This window comes from Excalfactoria chinensis, chromosome 1 (assembly GCF_039878825.1).
Source record: "Excalfactoria chinensis isolate bCotChi1 chromosome 1, bCotChi1.hap2, whole genome shotgun sequence".
Lineage (NCBI taxonomy): Eukaryota > Metazoa > Chordata > Aves > Galliformes > Phasianidae > Excalfactoria > Excalfactoria chinensis.
Window position 1 is genome coordinate 183,430,522 of NC_092825.1, and position 14,187 is coordinate 183,444,708.

Sequence of the window (14,187 nt, forward strand, 5' to 3'; positions counted from 1 at the left end):
CAGGTAGAGAAATAAATCGATATATTAGTGTGTACAAAACATGCTGCTTCCTCTGTACAGTGCCCCAGCTGGGCGCAGGCTCCCCACAGGGAGTTCACACATATATAAATAAGGCCCAGACAGCCGCAAACAGTATTTACAGACCGCGGGGAGCAAAGCGCCTGCTCTGGGGCCAGCCCCACCAAGACCAGCTGCTACGCCCGGCCCGCGGGATCCTCCCTGCCGTCCTGCATCGGCCGCCTTCATTTCAGGTCCACATCGAAGTCCAGCACCAGCAGCTTGGTCTCCTCTGTCCCGTTGCGGCTGCCCACCGCACACACCAGCTTGGTGTTGGAAGCTCGGATGCGCCACACCACCCCCCCGCTGCCCCCGCTCTCCAGAGCGACCAGGTTGCGCACAAATTCGCCCGTCTTCAGGTCCCACAGCTTGACGGTGCCATCGTCCGAGCTGGTCACCACGAACTTGGAGCTGAACTGCAGGCAGGTCACAGCGCTCTGGTGCTTGCTGGGCCCTACGGGCAGAAGGTACCTGTCAGTCCTGTGCTCCCACCTGAGCCCCAGGACGGCCCGCTGCTTGGCCCTGCTGTCTGGGCAGCATCCAGCCTGCCCCTGCCGTGCCCAGCAGGTAGGAACACCGTGACCCTGCATCCCTCCCACCCACACTCACCCTGCAGTGTTTGCAGGCACTGGCCCGTCTTGATGTCCCAGATCTTTACTGTGGAGTCAGCGTTGCCGGACACGAGGATGTTGTCACGTAGCTCCATGCCGCTTGTAAGCGATTGGTGCCCCATGAGGGTGTGTAAGCAGTTCCCACTTTCTACATCCCACACTCGAATGGATGTGTCCAGGGAGCCGCTCACGATGTGCGTCCCATCAAACTGCCAGAGAGACACTCGGGTCAGTGGGGCTGAAACAGGAGGTGCTTCCCCATAGAGCCACAGGATATCCTGAATTGGAAGGGACCCACACGGGATGTAGCGAACTCTGGGTCAGCTTCTGCTTTCGTGTAACTGGTGACAGGACCAAAGGGAATGGCTTTAAGCTGCACCAGGGGAGGTTCAGGCTGGATGTTAGGAAATACTACTGCTCTGAAAGCAGGTCAGGCAGTGGAATGGGCTGCCCAGGGAGGCGGTGGAGTCACCGATCCTGGGGGTGTTCAAGGAAAAACTGGACGTTGTGTTGAGGGATGTGGTTTAGTGAGAGCTGTTGGTGATGGGTGGATGGTTGGACTGGATGAGCCTGTGGGTCTTTTCCAACCTTGGTGATTCTATTGACTCCAATCCATGGCAGTGCAGCATCAGGGGTTGGGCACCACGGCCAGCAGTGGGCTCAGGTGGCACCCATGGCCCAGCAGGGTGCCTCAGCAGCACCTTCCCCCCAGGGAGGAGGCATGGCTTGTATGTTCCTTCAGCACACACAAGAGGGGACTGGATGGAAGGGCAGAAAGCAGCTTACACAGGCTGAGTGCGTGTGCCCACGCAGCACAAAGACGGCCTCTTTTAAGTGTCAGAACAGACAGGTTTGGAGAAGGGCCGGGCCCTTACCTGCAATGAGTAGACGCGGTTCGTGTGCCCCTGCAGTGTGTGAGTGCAGCTCTCGCTCTCAGGGTCCCACACTTTCACTGTGTAGTCGTACGCACCGCTCACCACCTTGTGCCCATCGTACTGCACACAGCGCACGGCGGCCACGTGGCCCATCAACACGTGTAGACACTGCCCGGTCTCAATGTCCCAGAGGCGCAGAGTGGCATCCCGTGAGCCACTCACAACCCTGGCAGCAAAAGCAATCTGTGTCAGCTGCAGCCCCCCCCAGCTCAGGTACACCCAGACACACCAGTTGCCCCAGGGATAGCCCAGCTCACCTCCCCCCAGGTCCCCCCAGGAAGCCTCTTTCCACGCAGCAACCAGCCCAGGCCCAGAACACCTCTGTACTTTTACCCACCCCACATCCCACCCCATGGACTGGCACAGCCCTTAATAGCAACTCACCTTCCCCTACCCCATTCCCATACATCAGGCCCTGAATACCTTCACTCCCATACCTGTTCCCATGCAGGTGCATGCAGCGCACTGTGGATGTGTGCCCATACAGCGTGTGCACGCATTCGCCTGTGTCTGCATTCCACACTTTGAGCGTACGGTCCGTTGAGCCGCTGATGACAATGCTGTCCCTCATCTGGGAGGACCAGACTCCTCCTGTGTGGCCAACGAGAGTCTGCACGCACTGCAAAGAACAATGAGATGTGAGACCTTCAATAGGGAAAGGCTGAACAACACTGCAAGAGGGGACAGCAAAGCACGGGACTGCTGTGGGCAGGGGGCTGGTAGGGCTCTTCAGGTCAGCCAGCCATCTCCCTGCAAACTCAAGTTCCCACCAGAGCTCTCCCAGAACGATTGCTTGCTGTTCTAAAACCAGCTGGGTTTCTTGCCCTTGTCAGCTCTTCCAAAGGGTGGTCCACATTTGCTGCCCACCAGTGAAAAAGCACGCAGCCAGCTCCTGCTCGCCTGTCACCACACCACCACCGACTGCTGACATCAGCTGGCTCTCCCCACTGCTCCTGCCCTCCCAGGATCTGTCAGCACCTCCCCACAGCGGCACCTCGCCAGACCAGACAAACACATCAAACCACCACCATGCTGCCTCTCCCACCTCCTACCTCCACCCACAGCAACGCAAGGCAGACAACAGCGCAGCTCTCCCAGCAGCAGCAGAGCAGCCCTGACGGCTCAGGACAAGCACTGACCTCCCCAGTGACAGCCGACCACACTTTGAGCGTGTTGTCGTCCGAGCCGCTCACTATCCGGTTGCCACAGAACTGCAGGCAGGTGATGACGTGGTCATCGTGTCCCTTCAGCACCTGAACACAGAAGGCCACGAGTGAGCAGGAAGGTGTGCAGTAAGAACAGATGGGGCCTGGAGACAACAGCCACCTCCCTGCTGGGCAGCAGCTACGGCAGGAGCCGAAGGAGACACGTAGTGGGGTGATGGGCTACAAGGGAATTCCAACACAAGGACTGATCCTTCTGACTATTTAGGCTGTGCGAGCTTTGAGCTCAGAGCTGATGTTCCATCCAAGACCCAATGAGACATTTAAGACCACAAGCTCCACCTCCCCTGGTGGCAGTGCACCAACATCTCTGCACCCACTCCCATCTTCCCAAGCAGCAACGCAGCACCAGGCAGAGGAGGTGGGCAGTGATTGAACTACAGCTACAGCCCTGCAACACACACTCAAAGAAGGGATGAAGAGATGACAAACTCCTCTGGAGTTAAAGGCAACCCTCTTCCCACTGGCAGAGCTGCAGCCCTGCGCCACCCATTGCAGCAATCCCCGACACCAGCTGCGCTGTGGATCTGCTCTCTGCAGGCAGGGACAGGAGTTGCAGGAAGCTACAAAGGAAGTATTTAAATGCTTACAGGTGGAGGACTCTGACTTGCGCCTCCTGAAGGCAGGCCAGACACCTAAAGGCTTTTCCCGAAGCAGATTTCAAACACTTAGTGCTGATCTCATCCTATTGCTCACGGACATTTGCCTGCTGCTTCCTTCCTGTACCAGCTTCCTACACGTCTAGAATCTGTTTCTGAGCCAACGCTGCTGAAGGGACCCACCTTGGGGGCTTTAAGCTCGCCGCTGCGCCAGTTCATGTCAATTTTGTGCTGCCGCATAAAGGCAAATTTCCAGGGGCTGTACATGAATCCAGGGCTCAGCAGGCGCCGCTTACGCAGGTTCAGGGGCTCCTCAATGCCTGCAGGAAGAACAAGCAGAGTGACGCAGACTTCCTGGCAGTACACGGGCTGTTCACGTCCCCTCCTCAGTAGGAGCAAAGACGATGCACAGCAGTGGCAGCTGTGGGCTGCCCCGCTGCAGATCCCAGCCACAGTGTGCCACGTGCTGGAGAGATCTTTACCTTCCTCACGGCATTTCTCTCTCCAGAGCAAGTTATCTTCAGCCAAGACCCTCCAGTAGCGGCAGGTCTGGGCAGCGCGGAGCAGATCCCGAGGTTCCAGGAACGAGAGGACATAAAGTGCCAGCTGCAGGACCAGAAGCCAGGTCACAACGGCAGAGCAGGCTGCCACGGTTGGTAACCAGCACACAGGAGTGGGGCCAGCCTGGCTCTTGCCTTGACTCACCTCCTTGGGCAGCAGCGAAATGAAGTCTCTCTGAAACTGTGGTTCAATGACCTGCATCATGTACTTGATCTGGGAGGGCTCGCAGCGATCAATGAGCTCATCCAGGGCCAGCAGCTTCTCTGGGCCGCTCCACCGCTGAGGACAGGGACATCAGTCAAGAATGCCTGCATTGCCTGCATGCACGGCAGGCCCTCATGGCTCCCCTGCAGCTGTGCAGTGCCTCCATCCAGCCCAGCCGCGATACTAACCACTATGGGAGTATCTGGGCTGCTGGAGAGCAGGGCCTCTGGAGCTGGCCAGGGCCCCAGCACAGAGAGGAGCACAGAGGTGGGGCCAGGAGCTCCACTAATCCTGTATGATTAGACACTGGAGCTGCACGATGTCAGGCAAAGCAACATCACCTTAGAAAAAAGGCAGACTGCCCAGTGAGAACAAGAGATGGACCAATTCTGTACTCCTTGAGCTAAGGGCAAAAACTGAAGCTCCACTGCAGGACCCAGAACCCCTGTCTGTAGCAGATAGTCTGTAGATGGACTCATTAGACGGGCTTTGGCCCCCTCACACCTGCCCTTCAGACCCACAGCTCCCTGCTGCCCACTGAGGCAAAGCCTTGGGCCAGAATCCGTGCCTACCTGGAAGGTGCGCAGCCAGTCCTGCAGCTCGGGAGGAGGAGCAACAGAGGGGATGCAGCGGCGCCGGGCCTGGCCAGCTTTAGCGTTGCGCAGATCCCCAAAGGTGGTGGTGGGGCTGGGCATGCAGGGACCCAACGTCCTGCACCACAACCAGGGAGAGACCAAAGCAAAGGTGAGACGTCCCGGCGCTACTTGACCGCACCACACAAACAGCTCCCAGAACACCAGTGCCCAAATGACATGAACCACGAGCCTCCCGCAGGCTGAACCCTCCTCCTCCTCCTCACTTCCACGTGGACCGCAGCTGCACATGCAGTCCCACAGCCACTTCCACTGCCCAGGTCAGTTCTTCATGCAGAGCACTCATCTCACCTGCTGTACTCGGAGCCCTTGCACAGCTTTTTACCAGGGGACAGAGCTCTGCCATCCAGGCCGTTCTCTGACTTCCTCTTCATCTGCAAGACAACGGCAAGGTGAAACAGGGTGGAGCACATTCTGTGCGCGTTCTGGGTCACTGACTCTCTGCCAGGAGCATGAGAAGAACAGACCCAACCTAGTCTGTCTTCCAAGACCATCCTCATGCTGAGGACCTGCAGGGGAAGCTGAAGGCCACCTGAACTCCAGAGCAGGCAGAGGAATTAACTTCTGAAGGGGTTTAATGAAACTTGGCCTTTCTGAAGGGGATATCAGGCTTGATGGGGAAAGGTCAGCAGACAAAGCACACAGGAACAAAAGGAGCAGCTGAGAAAATGCCTGCTTAGCCTTTAGGCACGGTCCAACAAAGAGCAGGCAGCCCTGCAGCCAGGCCAGTAGCTCTGCACTCCAGTTGTGCAGCAGTCCATAATCCAACACGGCTGCATCAGTAGGAATCAGCATCCTTCTAAGTCCACACAAGCAGCACAGAACTAACAGTAAGCACAAATGGAATGGGGTCTACTTGCACTGCCAACAGACACAAGAAAGCAAGCAAGGGCTGCTCCACCCCAGGAAGAAGCAGGGCTCCACCCCCTCAGGAAGGAGCCATCCCCAGGCAGGCACCACGTACAGGCTGACCTCTGCCTGGCCCCCACAGAACCCCATTCCCTGAGGACAACTCTGGCACCAAAGGACCCCAGCACAGAGCAAGGCATGGCCGGGGGGTGACCAGCAGTGCTTGGATACACTGGGCCAGTGTCCCTAAAAGGCCGATGGCGTGTCCAGTCCAGCCAGCAGAACTGAGCTGCCCTGCAGGCCCACAAAACATCCCAGAGGCCCCCAGGGCAATGTCAGCCAAGCACCCCCAACCTGCAGCAGCATCTCAGCATCGTGCTGTGGCTTGTGGGCCGCTGGCATCAGTGCTGTAGCACACAGCGGGATTCAAAGCCAGCAGCTGCAGTTGGATCACACACAACGCACCTGTGCCAGCTCCTGGGTGGCAGCCCTCCCACAGACAAACCTCTGTTCCCCATCACTTCCACAGGAACCACAGTTAGAAACTCAGCCCTTACCCCAACCCATAGCAGTGTTACCTTGGGCCGCACATGGCGCAGGAAGCCGCTGTCCTCCGTGCGCTGCAGGTAGTCTATCCAGCGCTCACCAATGGTGTAGTAGAAGTAGATGTTGCTGCCATCTTCCCCTTCCTCACTGCAGCAGCTCCCTTCCTCTTCTTCCGTCTCCTCCTCCTCCTCTGGCTCTCCGCAGGCTGTGGAACTGACTGGTTCCTGTTCCTCCTGCCCCTGGCAGCCATTGGCCTCCAGCCCCGATTCCACGTTCCTCTTCCCAGCACACTCCAGCTCCCAGGGCCCCGCCACATCTTCCTCCTCAGCCACTACCTACAGGACAAAGAGATACAGGGTCAGGTCTGCTGGCCACAGGTAGTCCCTGAGGTCTCGGTGGTGGCACATAGGGGCCGAGGGGCAGCTGACCAGGAAAGGGGCCCAAGAAGGGAGTGGTGAGCAGGGCAGAGCTGAAGATGGGAAGAGGGGAGCAGACGTTAGAGCCAATGTGCTCCCCAGGGTCACAGGCAGCCACAGCCCAGCAAGGCGTGGAGACAGGAAGCTTCCCAGCCCAAAAGGAGGGCACAGCTGCCACATGACCCAATGACGTGGTTGAGAAGCACATGCAAACACTGCAGGAGCAGCAAGGCACCAAGCACCACCGAACTCACCTGCACCAGCTCCGCTCTGCATAGCCAGCCCCTTCCTACTGCAGCTGGGAGCAGCGTTCTGCATGACAGAGCACAAGAGCTGCTGCACACAAGGGCTGCCCTGCCTGGCTGGGAAGTGCAGGTCGCACTGTCATCAGCCTTCACTGCAGTGTGAGCAGCACCACACCAAGGTCGTGGCCCTCCACCAACCCAATAGGGGCTGAACCACTGGAAGGGCGTGCACTGCATCCCCCCCCCTCACCACCTGCACCTCTTCTCCCCCAAAAAGCAGCAGCACCAACATCACACACACACAAAAGCAGAAGCGCTCAGTAATCACAGCAGCAGAACAACATCCTTATGTCACAGGAGGAAGTTTTCCAGTGCACCAAGAACAGACCTCGGCCAGCAGAGTTGTGTGCACCAGTCTCAGACAACAGACGGTACAAGCAGATCTCCGGCCCACAACAACCACTTTAAATAACGTTTGGCACATAGAAGGAATCGCCAAAGTCAGAAGAGTGCAAAAATGGTGCCAGAACTGAAGGAAGTAAAGGCTGAGGCTGTACTGAGCTGGACACCTGCAAACAGGGGCTGATTCCATTGGTAAAGGATGACGGGGACACGATTTGCTGAGCGGTCTTTGAAAATTCACCTTCCCAAATAAAGCTGATTTTACTCCTCGTAGAGTTCCATTCGGTTCACAGAAGCAATGACATAAATGGCGTAGATGGGACACAGGCACAGAGGAGCAGGGCTCAGCCTTGTGACCCAGTGCTGGCACAGCACAGAAATGAGCTGCATCAGGGCAGCCAGCGCTGCTGAGCGGGTCTCAGAAGGTACCTGACACTGGGAAACCTCGCTGCCTGCTGATGGACCTTGAGCAGGCCCAGAAGAGGGGGGAGAAACCACAACACAGCCTCTGTTTTGCTCATAATAGGGAAGTAAATGATGTTTTCTTCTGATGATGTTTTGAGATTGACATCTCAGTAGGAAGCGAGGACACTCATCCAGGGAGCTGAGTCACTTGGAATGCTGGGCTCCCTCAATACATCCCAGCACAGCCAGAGGCAATGCTCTCCATCTGAGGACAAGGAGAGCCGGACCAACAAGGGGTTGCACGTCCCAGAGAGCCGCACCTGACAAGGACTGGGGGGCACTTGGCACAAACTTCAGGCTCAAAAGTCCAAGCAGACAAGAGGTGCAAGCGGGGAAGCAACATTGCCCCTAAGCTGCTCCACACACCCGAGTTATGCAACGTTCAATCCACATTTTAAAACAGAATGCTTTACACACTAAGGTATTGGTCAACCTTCCCCAGAAATGATTCAAAGGTGAAGAAAACGCCTCGTAGGAGGAGGAGAAACGAAACGAGGAGGTGGTTCGGTTACAGCACAAAAACATACCTGTGGAAGGAAAATCCCTGGCGCTTTAAGAGGCTCCTACCAGGCACTGCAGCATTTAGTGCAGAGAGGACTGGGCTTCTTCACATTAGGGAACAAGGCCCTGGCTCCCCACCACTCAGCAGGGCATAGGGCAGCACCAGGGTACCCCAAACCATCACCAACACCCTCCAGGCAGACAAGCCCCTTCCAGGCAGACAAACGCTTCCAGGCAGACAAGCCCCTTCCAGGCAGACAAGCCCCTTCCACGCCTGAGGGCTTCACTGGACAGAGCCTTCCTGCCTCCTGGGGAGCTTCCTCAGCCCACAGGGCCCAGCAGCAGGAAGATGTGCTTCCTGAAGCCCGCAGCACCAGGCAGGCAGCTGGCTGCTGCTCACGCAGACAAGAACAAGAGGGCAAAGGCCTTGGATAGGGATGGACTCCAGCCCCTCCAGCTGCCAGCCTAGAGGAAGAGCTGCTGTCCACACCCAGTTCTGGCCTCTTACGATGAACAATTAGTGGAACTCAACAGCTGTCTGCAGGAGGCTGCCAATGGAGAGCTGCTCTGGGGCAGGGGAGGCAGCTGTGAGCTATGTATGTTTCTGGAGTCAGAGCACTGCTTCTATGGGGACCATGGGACAGATGCAGCCAGCAGAGCAGCTCCAGCAAGACACACACTCAGGGAGCACTGCAACACTCCAGTACACCAAAGGGAGGGCCACAAATCTCCACTGCTGGGACGATTCCCAAGGCCCAACGCTGCCTCAAAGAGCACTGCAGACACTGCAGACAGAGCACTCAGCAGCTCAGAGGGTGACGCTTCCTTGTCACAGTGACTAAAGCAGGTGTGTCTCCTGACCAGCAAATCTCCCTGTGCCGGTACCAGCCTCCTCCCAGCTCCTGCACTGCTGCAGGCAGGATCCCCTCCCCGTCACATAGGAAAGTCACTTTCTTTTCCTACCTGAGACACAGGAGCTTTGCTGTCCCCCAGCAGAGCAGGGCTCACCCTGACGGCTTCCTCACTGCTCGGCCGCCTCCTGCAAGTCATCCGCTGACTGTTCAGCTCCAGGATGCGGGTGGTGATGCCTTTGACATGGAGAAGGTCATCGAGCGAGTTGAAGCCCTTCAGTTCCTGCAAGAGAAGAAGCGAAGCTGAACGCGGGGCTCAGACAGGCAGGGATCAGCTCCCAGGCAGGACCGGGCTTACCAACCAACGCCTTTGTGCTGCTGCTTCCTGGCAGGCGGTCCCAGACCCATCAGCTTTCATTTCATTCACAGCCACAGCTCCCTTTGCTACTTTGGGACACAAGGGGAAGGAGCTGGGGTGCTACGATGGAGGGTACCTTCCTATTTCACGTGCTGACTACCACACTTGCAGCGCCATGACAGCCAGAGGAGGTTAAGGGGGAAGTACTGCATCTCATTGCGGTGGGACAGTCCTGCTTCCCTGACACCCAGCACACCTTCCTCGCTATGAAGCTTTGATACAACCTTCCTATTCACAAACTAGTTCCTGTGGGCTCACTCGTTTCCCTCAGGCTGCGGCACTACAGCCTTTTCTAGCAGGTGGAAAAGCAGCTCAGGATGGGCAATGCCGTCCTGCAGCTCACTGATCCCAAACCCAAAGTGCATTTGCTGGCCCACACGGCCAATCTCCAGCAGCTGCAAACAGCCCCGACCTCCAGCTGCGCACACGTGGTGCCCATCGCCCTGCACAGCCCCCACCTCTGCCACAGAGCTGGAGGGCCTCAAAGCAGCCGGGATGGGAGCAGGACCGCAGCAGTGAACACAGACACCGGGCCCAAAGCAAAGCTCCTCAAAGCAGCCGGGATGGGAGCAGGACCGCAGCAGCGAACACAGACACCGGGCCCAAAGCAAAGCTCCCCGCACGCTCTCATGCCGTGCTCTCATATCACCTTCCCTCCTTACCCCCACCGAACAGCGTTACCCCAAAGCGCCGTTCACACGGCAGCCCTCATTGCTGCGGGTTCACCTCCACCTGTTCCCACACCTCTTTTGTTTAAAGGGCTGGTTCCCTCCCCCCCCATCCCCCGCTGTATTTATAGCCGCACTCCCAGCTCTTCCGTTCCAGGCCATAAAAAGCCGAGCTCCTGCAGCCTCCTCCCATCACACCGACGTCGGTTCCTCCCGCCGGTGTCACGCAGGTGGTTCGGCCGCTCCGGGACCGACCGCACGCGGCCACGGCTCCTGTTTGCTCCGTCACGGCCGAGCACGAGCAGCGCCGGGATCCCACCGCACCGGGACGGCGCCTCCCCCGCCCTCGGTCCGCCGCTCGGGCTCAGCCCCGACACGGGGCGGGGTGAGGCCGGTGAGGGCGACGCAAAGGCCTTAAGGGCGGCAGCACGGGGACGGACCGGGACGGACCCCGAGGATCCTCCCTCCGCCCCGAACCGCCCCGGCTGCAGCCGGCCCTCAGACAGCCCTGACGGGCAGCCCTTACACACAGCCCCTACAAAACCCCCTTACTAACAGCCCTTACAAACAGCCCTTACAAACAGCCCCGAGCCCGGGCGGCGCAGCGCCTCCGGTCCGTCCCGTCTCCCTCCCGGTCCCGCTTCGCCCCCTCCCGTTCCCGCACCTCTCTCTTCCTCACGATCCCGCGGGCGCGGCGCCGCCCGATGCCGCTGAGCGCCCCTTCCAGCTCGGCCACCCCGGCGCGGTTGATGTCCAGCTTCCCCCCGCCGGGTCCCGGTCCCGACATCCCGGCGCTGGCCGCCGCCGACCAGGCCCGTCTCGACTGCGCAGGCGCGGCCCCGCCCGCCCCGCCCGAGACCGCCACCGAGGCGGCGCGACCGCACGGAACTGAACGGAAACGGCCATTTATTGCCACTGCGCGTGCGCCACGGGACGGGTTCGGCGCCGCGCCCCGCGAGCACAGACCGGCACGGAGCGGCACGGCCCCGCCGGACACGGCTCCGCCGCTGTGTGTGCGCTCGTTAGTCCCGCCCCTCGCCGGGGCCGCGCCGTCAGTCCGGCGGCTCAGCGCCGTTTGTAGCGGCAGGGCAGGAGGCGCAGCGCCGGGCACGGCCGGGTCGGCGGCGGCCGCAACTTGGTGAACTCCAGCAGGTAGAAGAAGCTGCTGGAAACGTCCTGCGGGGCGGCGGCAGATCAGGGACAGATCAGCGACACGCGGCCTGTCCCAGCTCCACAACCCCCCCCCAAGCCCGGCTCCCCGCTGCCCCCCCAGCCCCGCTCCCCCCTTTCCCTGCACTATCTGCGGGCCCACAGCCCTAAAAGCGCCGCCCTCAGTTGCCCCCGGCCCACCTCCCATCACGCTGCGCACCCCCAGCCCCGTCCCACAGCTCCGTGTTCCCCTCCTGCCCCATCCCAGCCTCCCATCCCCACCCCGTCCCTTCCCAGGACATCCCGCTCTCGGTTCGTGCTCCAGCTTCCCCCACAGACCCACCTTGTTTACGCTCTTGAAGCCCATCTGAGCCATCGCGTTCAGGAAGGCTCGGAGGTCTTCAAAGCGGCTGGCAACCTCGGCCACCATCAGGGTCCCACTGTGGGGTCAGCGCGGCATTAAGGGCTGCAGGCACTGCAGGCACTGCCCAGGGCTCCATTGAGGGCTGCAGGCACTGCAGGCACTGCCCGGGGCTCCATTGAGGGCTGCAGGCACTGCAGGCACTGCCCGGGGCTCCCCTGCTGCCCGCACCACTCCAACTCACCCCACCATCCCAGACCCCATCCCAGACCCATTACCCCGGCACACAGCCCCACCTACCCCAGCTTCAGCACGCGGTTGGCTTCCCCCAGGATCTCCTGCAGGTTGGTGCCCATCAGCGCCAAGCAGAAAACCGCTATGTCCACCGATTCGTCTGCCAGCGGCACCTGCAGAGCAACAACAGAGTGTGAACAGGGCCCGGCCATTCTCTGATTGAGCTGAGCAGAGCGGGCCACAAACAGCAGCACCCTGCTGTTCACAACATGCAAGCTGGAATTCCCATCGACTCCCAGTAAATCTCTCAACCACCCTCTTCATAAGACCAGCCCATGCCCTGCGACCTGACAGGCCGCCTCCAGCAGCCACCCCCTGGACCTCCAGAAAAGCAAAGGGTGAAGGAGACCCCTGGAGCTCTCCCCACTTCAACCCCTGATAATGCAGGTTTAGAGCCGGCTGCGCAGGAAAGCAGGATGCTGGGTCTGAGTGTCTGCAGGGATGGGGACTTGGCCACCTTTGTGTGCTCTGCCGCCCTCACACTCAGTAAAGCTCTTTCTCCTGTTCAGATGAACTCCCTGGTTGCAGTTCCTGCCCCTTTAGCTGCCCCTTGTCCTGTCTCCAGGCACCACACGGGCGCACTCCACCACTACGGGCACCACCACAGCGCAGCCCCCGCTTCCAGCTCTGCAGTTCATCCATCACACCCAGCCCACCCGGCTCCGCGGTCCCAGCACAGCCCCGTACCTTCGTACCTTGGCCATGTCGCACACGGTGACGAGAGGGCTGAGAGGCAGCAGGTCGAAGCAGTGCACCTTATTCCGGACGCTGCTGGCAATCTTGCAGTCCCCACAACCAAAATCTGCCACGACCAGCGAGGCCGACCTGCAGGGACAGATGGAGGTTGGATGTGAGGGAGGTTGGTTACAGAGTGGGGAGGAGCTGGAACAGCTGCCCAGAGGCTGTGGGTGCCCCGTCCATCCCTGCAGGTGTTGAAGCCCAGCTTGGATGTGGCCCCGTGCAGCCTGGGCTGCTGTTCAGTGTGAGGTTGGTGGCCCTGCCTATGGGGGGGGGTTGGGGCTCCCTTGGGTTCCGTTCCATCCCGGCCCATTCTACGCTCCGTGGCTCCGCTCACCGCTGCCGCAGCCGCTGGATGATACAGTCCACCGGGTTCTGCGGCCAGCGCCCGACCTGCTGCGCGAAGCCGCGGTGGTAGATGTGGAACGCCTCGGGGTCGCTCCGGAACAGCTCGACGGCGTCGCGGCTGCTGCCGGTGTAAAGCCGCTCGTTGATGTACCGGAACCGCGCCGCCAGCAGCCGCTCCTCCATGCGCGCCCGCAGCGCCGCCGACCGCCCCGTGGGGACCGAGTCCGGGACGGGCGGTTCCGGCGCTGCCCGCTCGGCGCAGCCGCCCCCGTCCTCGCTCCGCTCCCCGCTCCGCTCCGCGTTCCGCCGCTCCGCTCGCAGCTTCTCCTGCCGCCGTTTGTTCTTCTGTTTGTTCCGCCATTGTTTCCTCGTCAGCCGCGGCGCCGTCGCTCCCGGTTCCCCCGCCGCTCCCGGTTCCCCCGCCGCGGGCTCCGCGTTCCGCCGGGCCGGTTCGGCGGGGACCCCCGGGGGCGGCTCGTTCTCGCTCCCCGCGGCGCCGCCTCCGTCCCGGTGCCGTCGTTCTTCCTCCGGTGCCGCCTTCGCCGCGGTTCGGTCCCTCGCGTTCCGCGCGCGCTTCCCGGGCCGCTTTCGAGCCTCTTCGCCGTCCGGTCCCGGTCCCGCCGCCTGCAGCCGCCGCAGGGTGGCCACGAGGCGCTGCCGCCGCTTCCGCTCCGCCGCGGCGCCGACCTGCGGGGAACGGAGCGGCGTCACTCCCGCAGCCGGGGGGGCGGCTCCGGTTCGGCCCCCCCCGGCGTCCCTCTGCCCTTACCGGCGGCCGAGCGCCTTCGGCATCAGCACGGAGCCCCGGCACGGCCCGAGGCAGCGCGAGGCCGTCCGCGCCCTCGTTCCACTCCGCCTCCTCGAACATCGCGACGGCGGGGAGCGGGACCGGCACCAACCGGGAGCGGCACCAACCGGGACCGGCACCAACCGGGACCGGCGCGAACCGGGACCGGCACCGCAACCCCCACGTGCACCGGCGGCAGGAGCGGCCCCGGGCACACGAGGGTAGCGCGCCCCCTGCGGTGCGGAGGGTGAACGGCCCCGCCCGGTGGCTCCGCCCACAACTCCTCCCCCCGGTCCCGCCCCGCCC

At 61.0% G+C, this 14,187-nt stretch overlaps 1 protein-coding gene across 3 annotated transcripts; it reads right to left on the bottom strand.

Annotated features, from left to right (window-relative positions):
* On the bottom strand, nucleotides 1–14,091 carry RRP8 (ribosomal RNA processing 8). Of its 3 annotated transcripts, XM_072327117.1 has the most exons (17): nucleotides 13,864–14,091; nucleotides 13,084–13,781; nucleotides 12,704–12,833; nucleotides 12,015–12,121; nucleotides 11,697–11,793; nucleotides 9,240–9,401; nucleotides 6,271–6,573; nucleotides 5,135–5,217; nucleotides 4,763–4,901; nucleotides 4,131–4,265; nucleotides 3,908–4,031; nucleotides 3,609–3,745; nucleotides 2,743–2,856; nucleotides 2,041–2,222; nucleotides 1,544–1,769; nucleotides 667–877; nucleotides 1–511 (listed from the first exon to the last, which is right to left on the bottom strand). In XM_072327117.1, the coding sequence occupies exons 1-17, from the start codon at nucleotides 13,960–13,962 to the stop codon at nucleotides 243–245; spliced, it is 3,216 nt and encodes a 1,071-aa protein (XP_072183218.1). In that variant the 5' UTR covers nucleotides 13,963–14,091; the 3' UTR covers nucleotides 1–242. The 3 variants fall into 3 exon arrangements, with proteins under 3 accessions (XP_072183218.1, XP_072183215.1, XP_072183217.1); XM_072327114.1 differs by lacking the exons at nucleotides 11,697–11,793; nucleotides 12,015–12,121; nucleotides 12,704–12,833; nucleotides 13,084–13,781; nucleotides 13,864–14,091 and adding an exon at nucleotides 10,869–11,037 and having other exon boundaries at nucleotides 9,231–9,401; XM_072327116.1 differs by lacking the exons at nucleotides 9,240–9,401; nucleotides 11,697–11,793; nucleotides 12,015–12,121; ... (1 more) ...; nucleotides 13,084–13,781; nucleotides 13,864–14,091 and adding an exon at nucleotides 6,909–8,424.
* Between the last annotated feature and the right edge of the window lie 96 nt (nucleotides 14,092–14,187).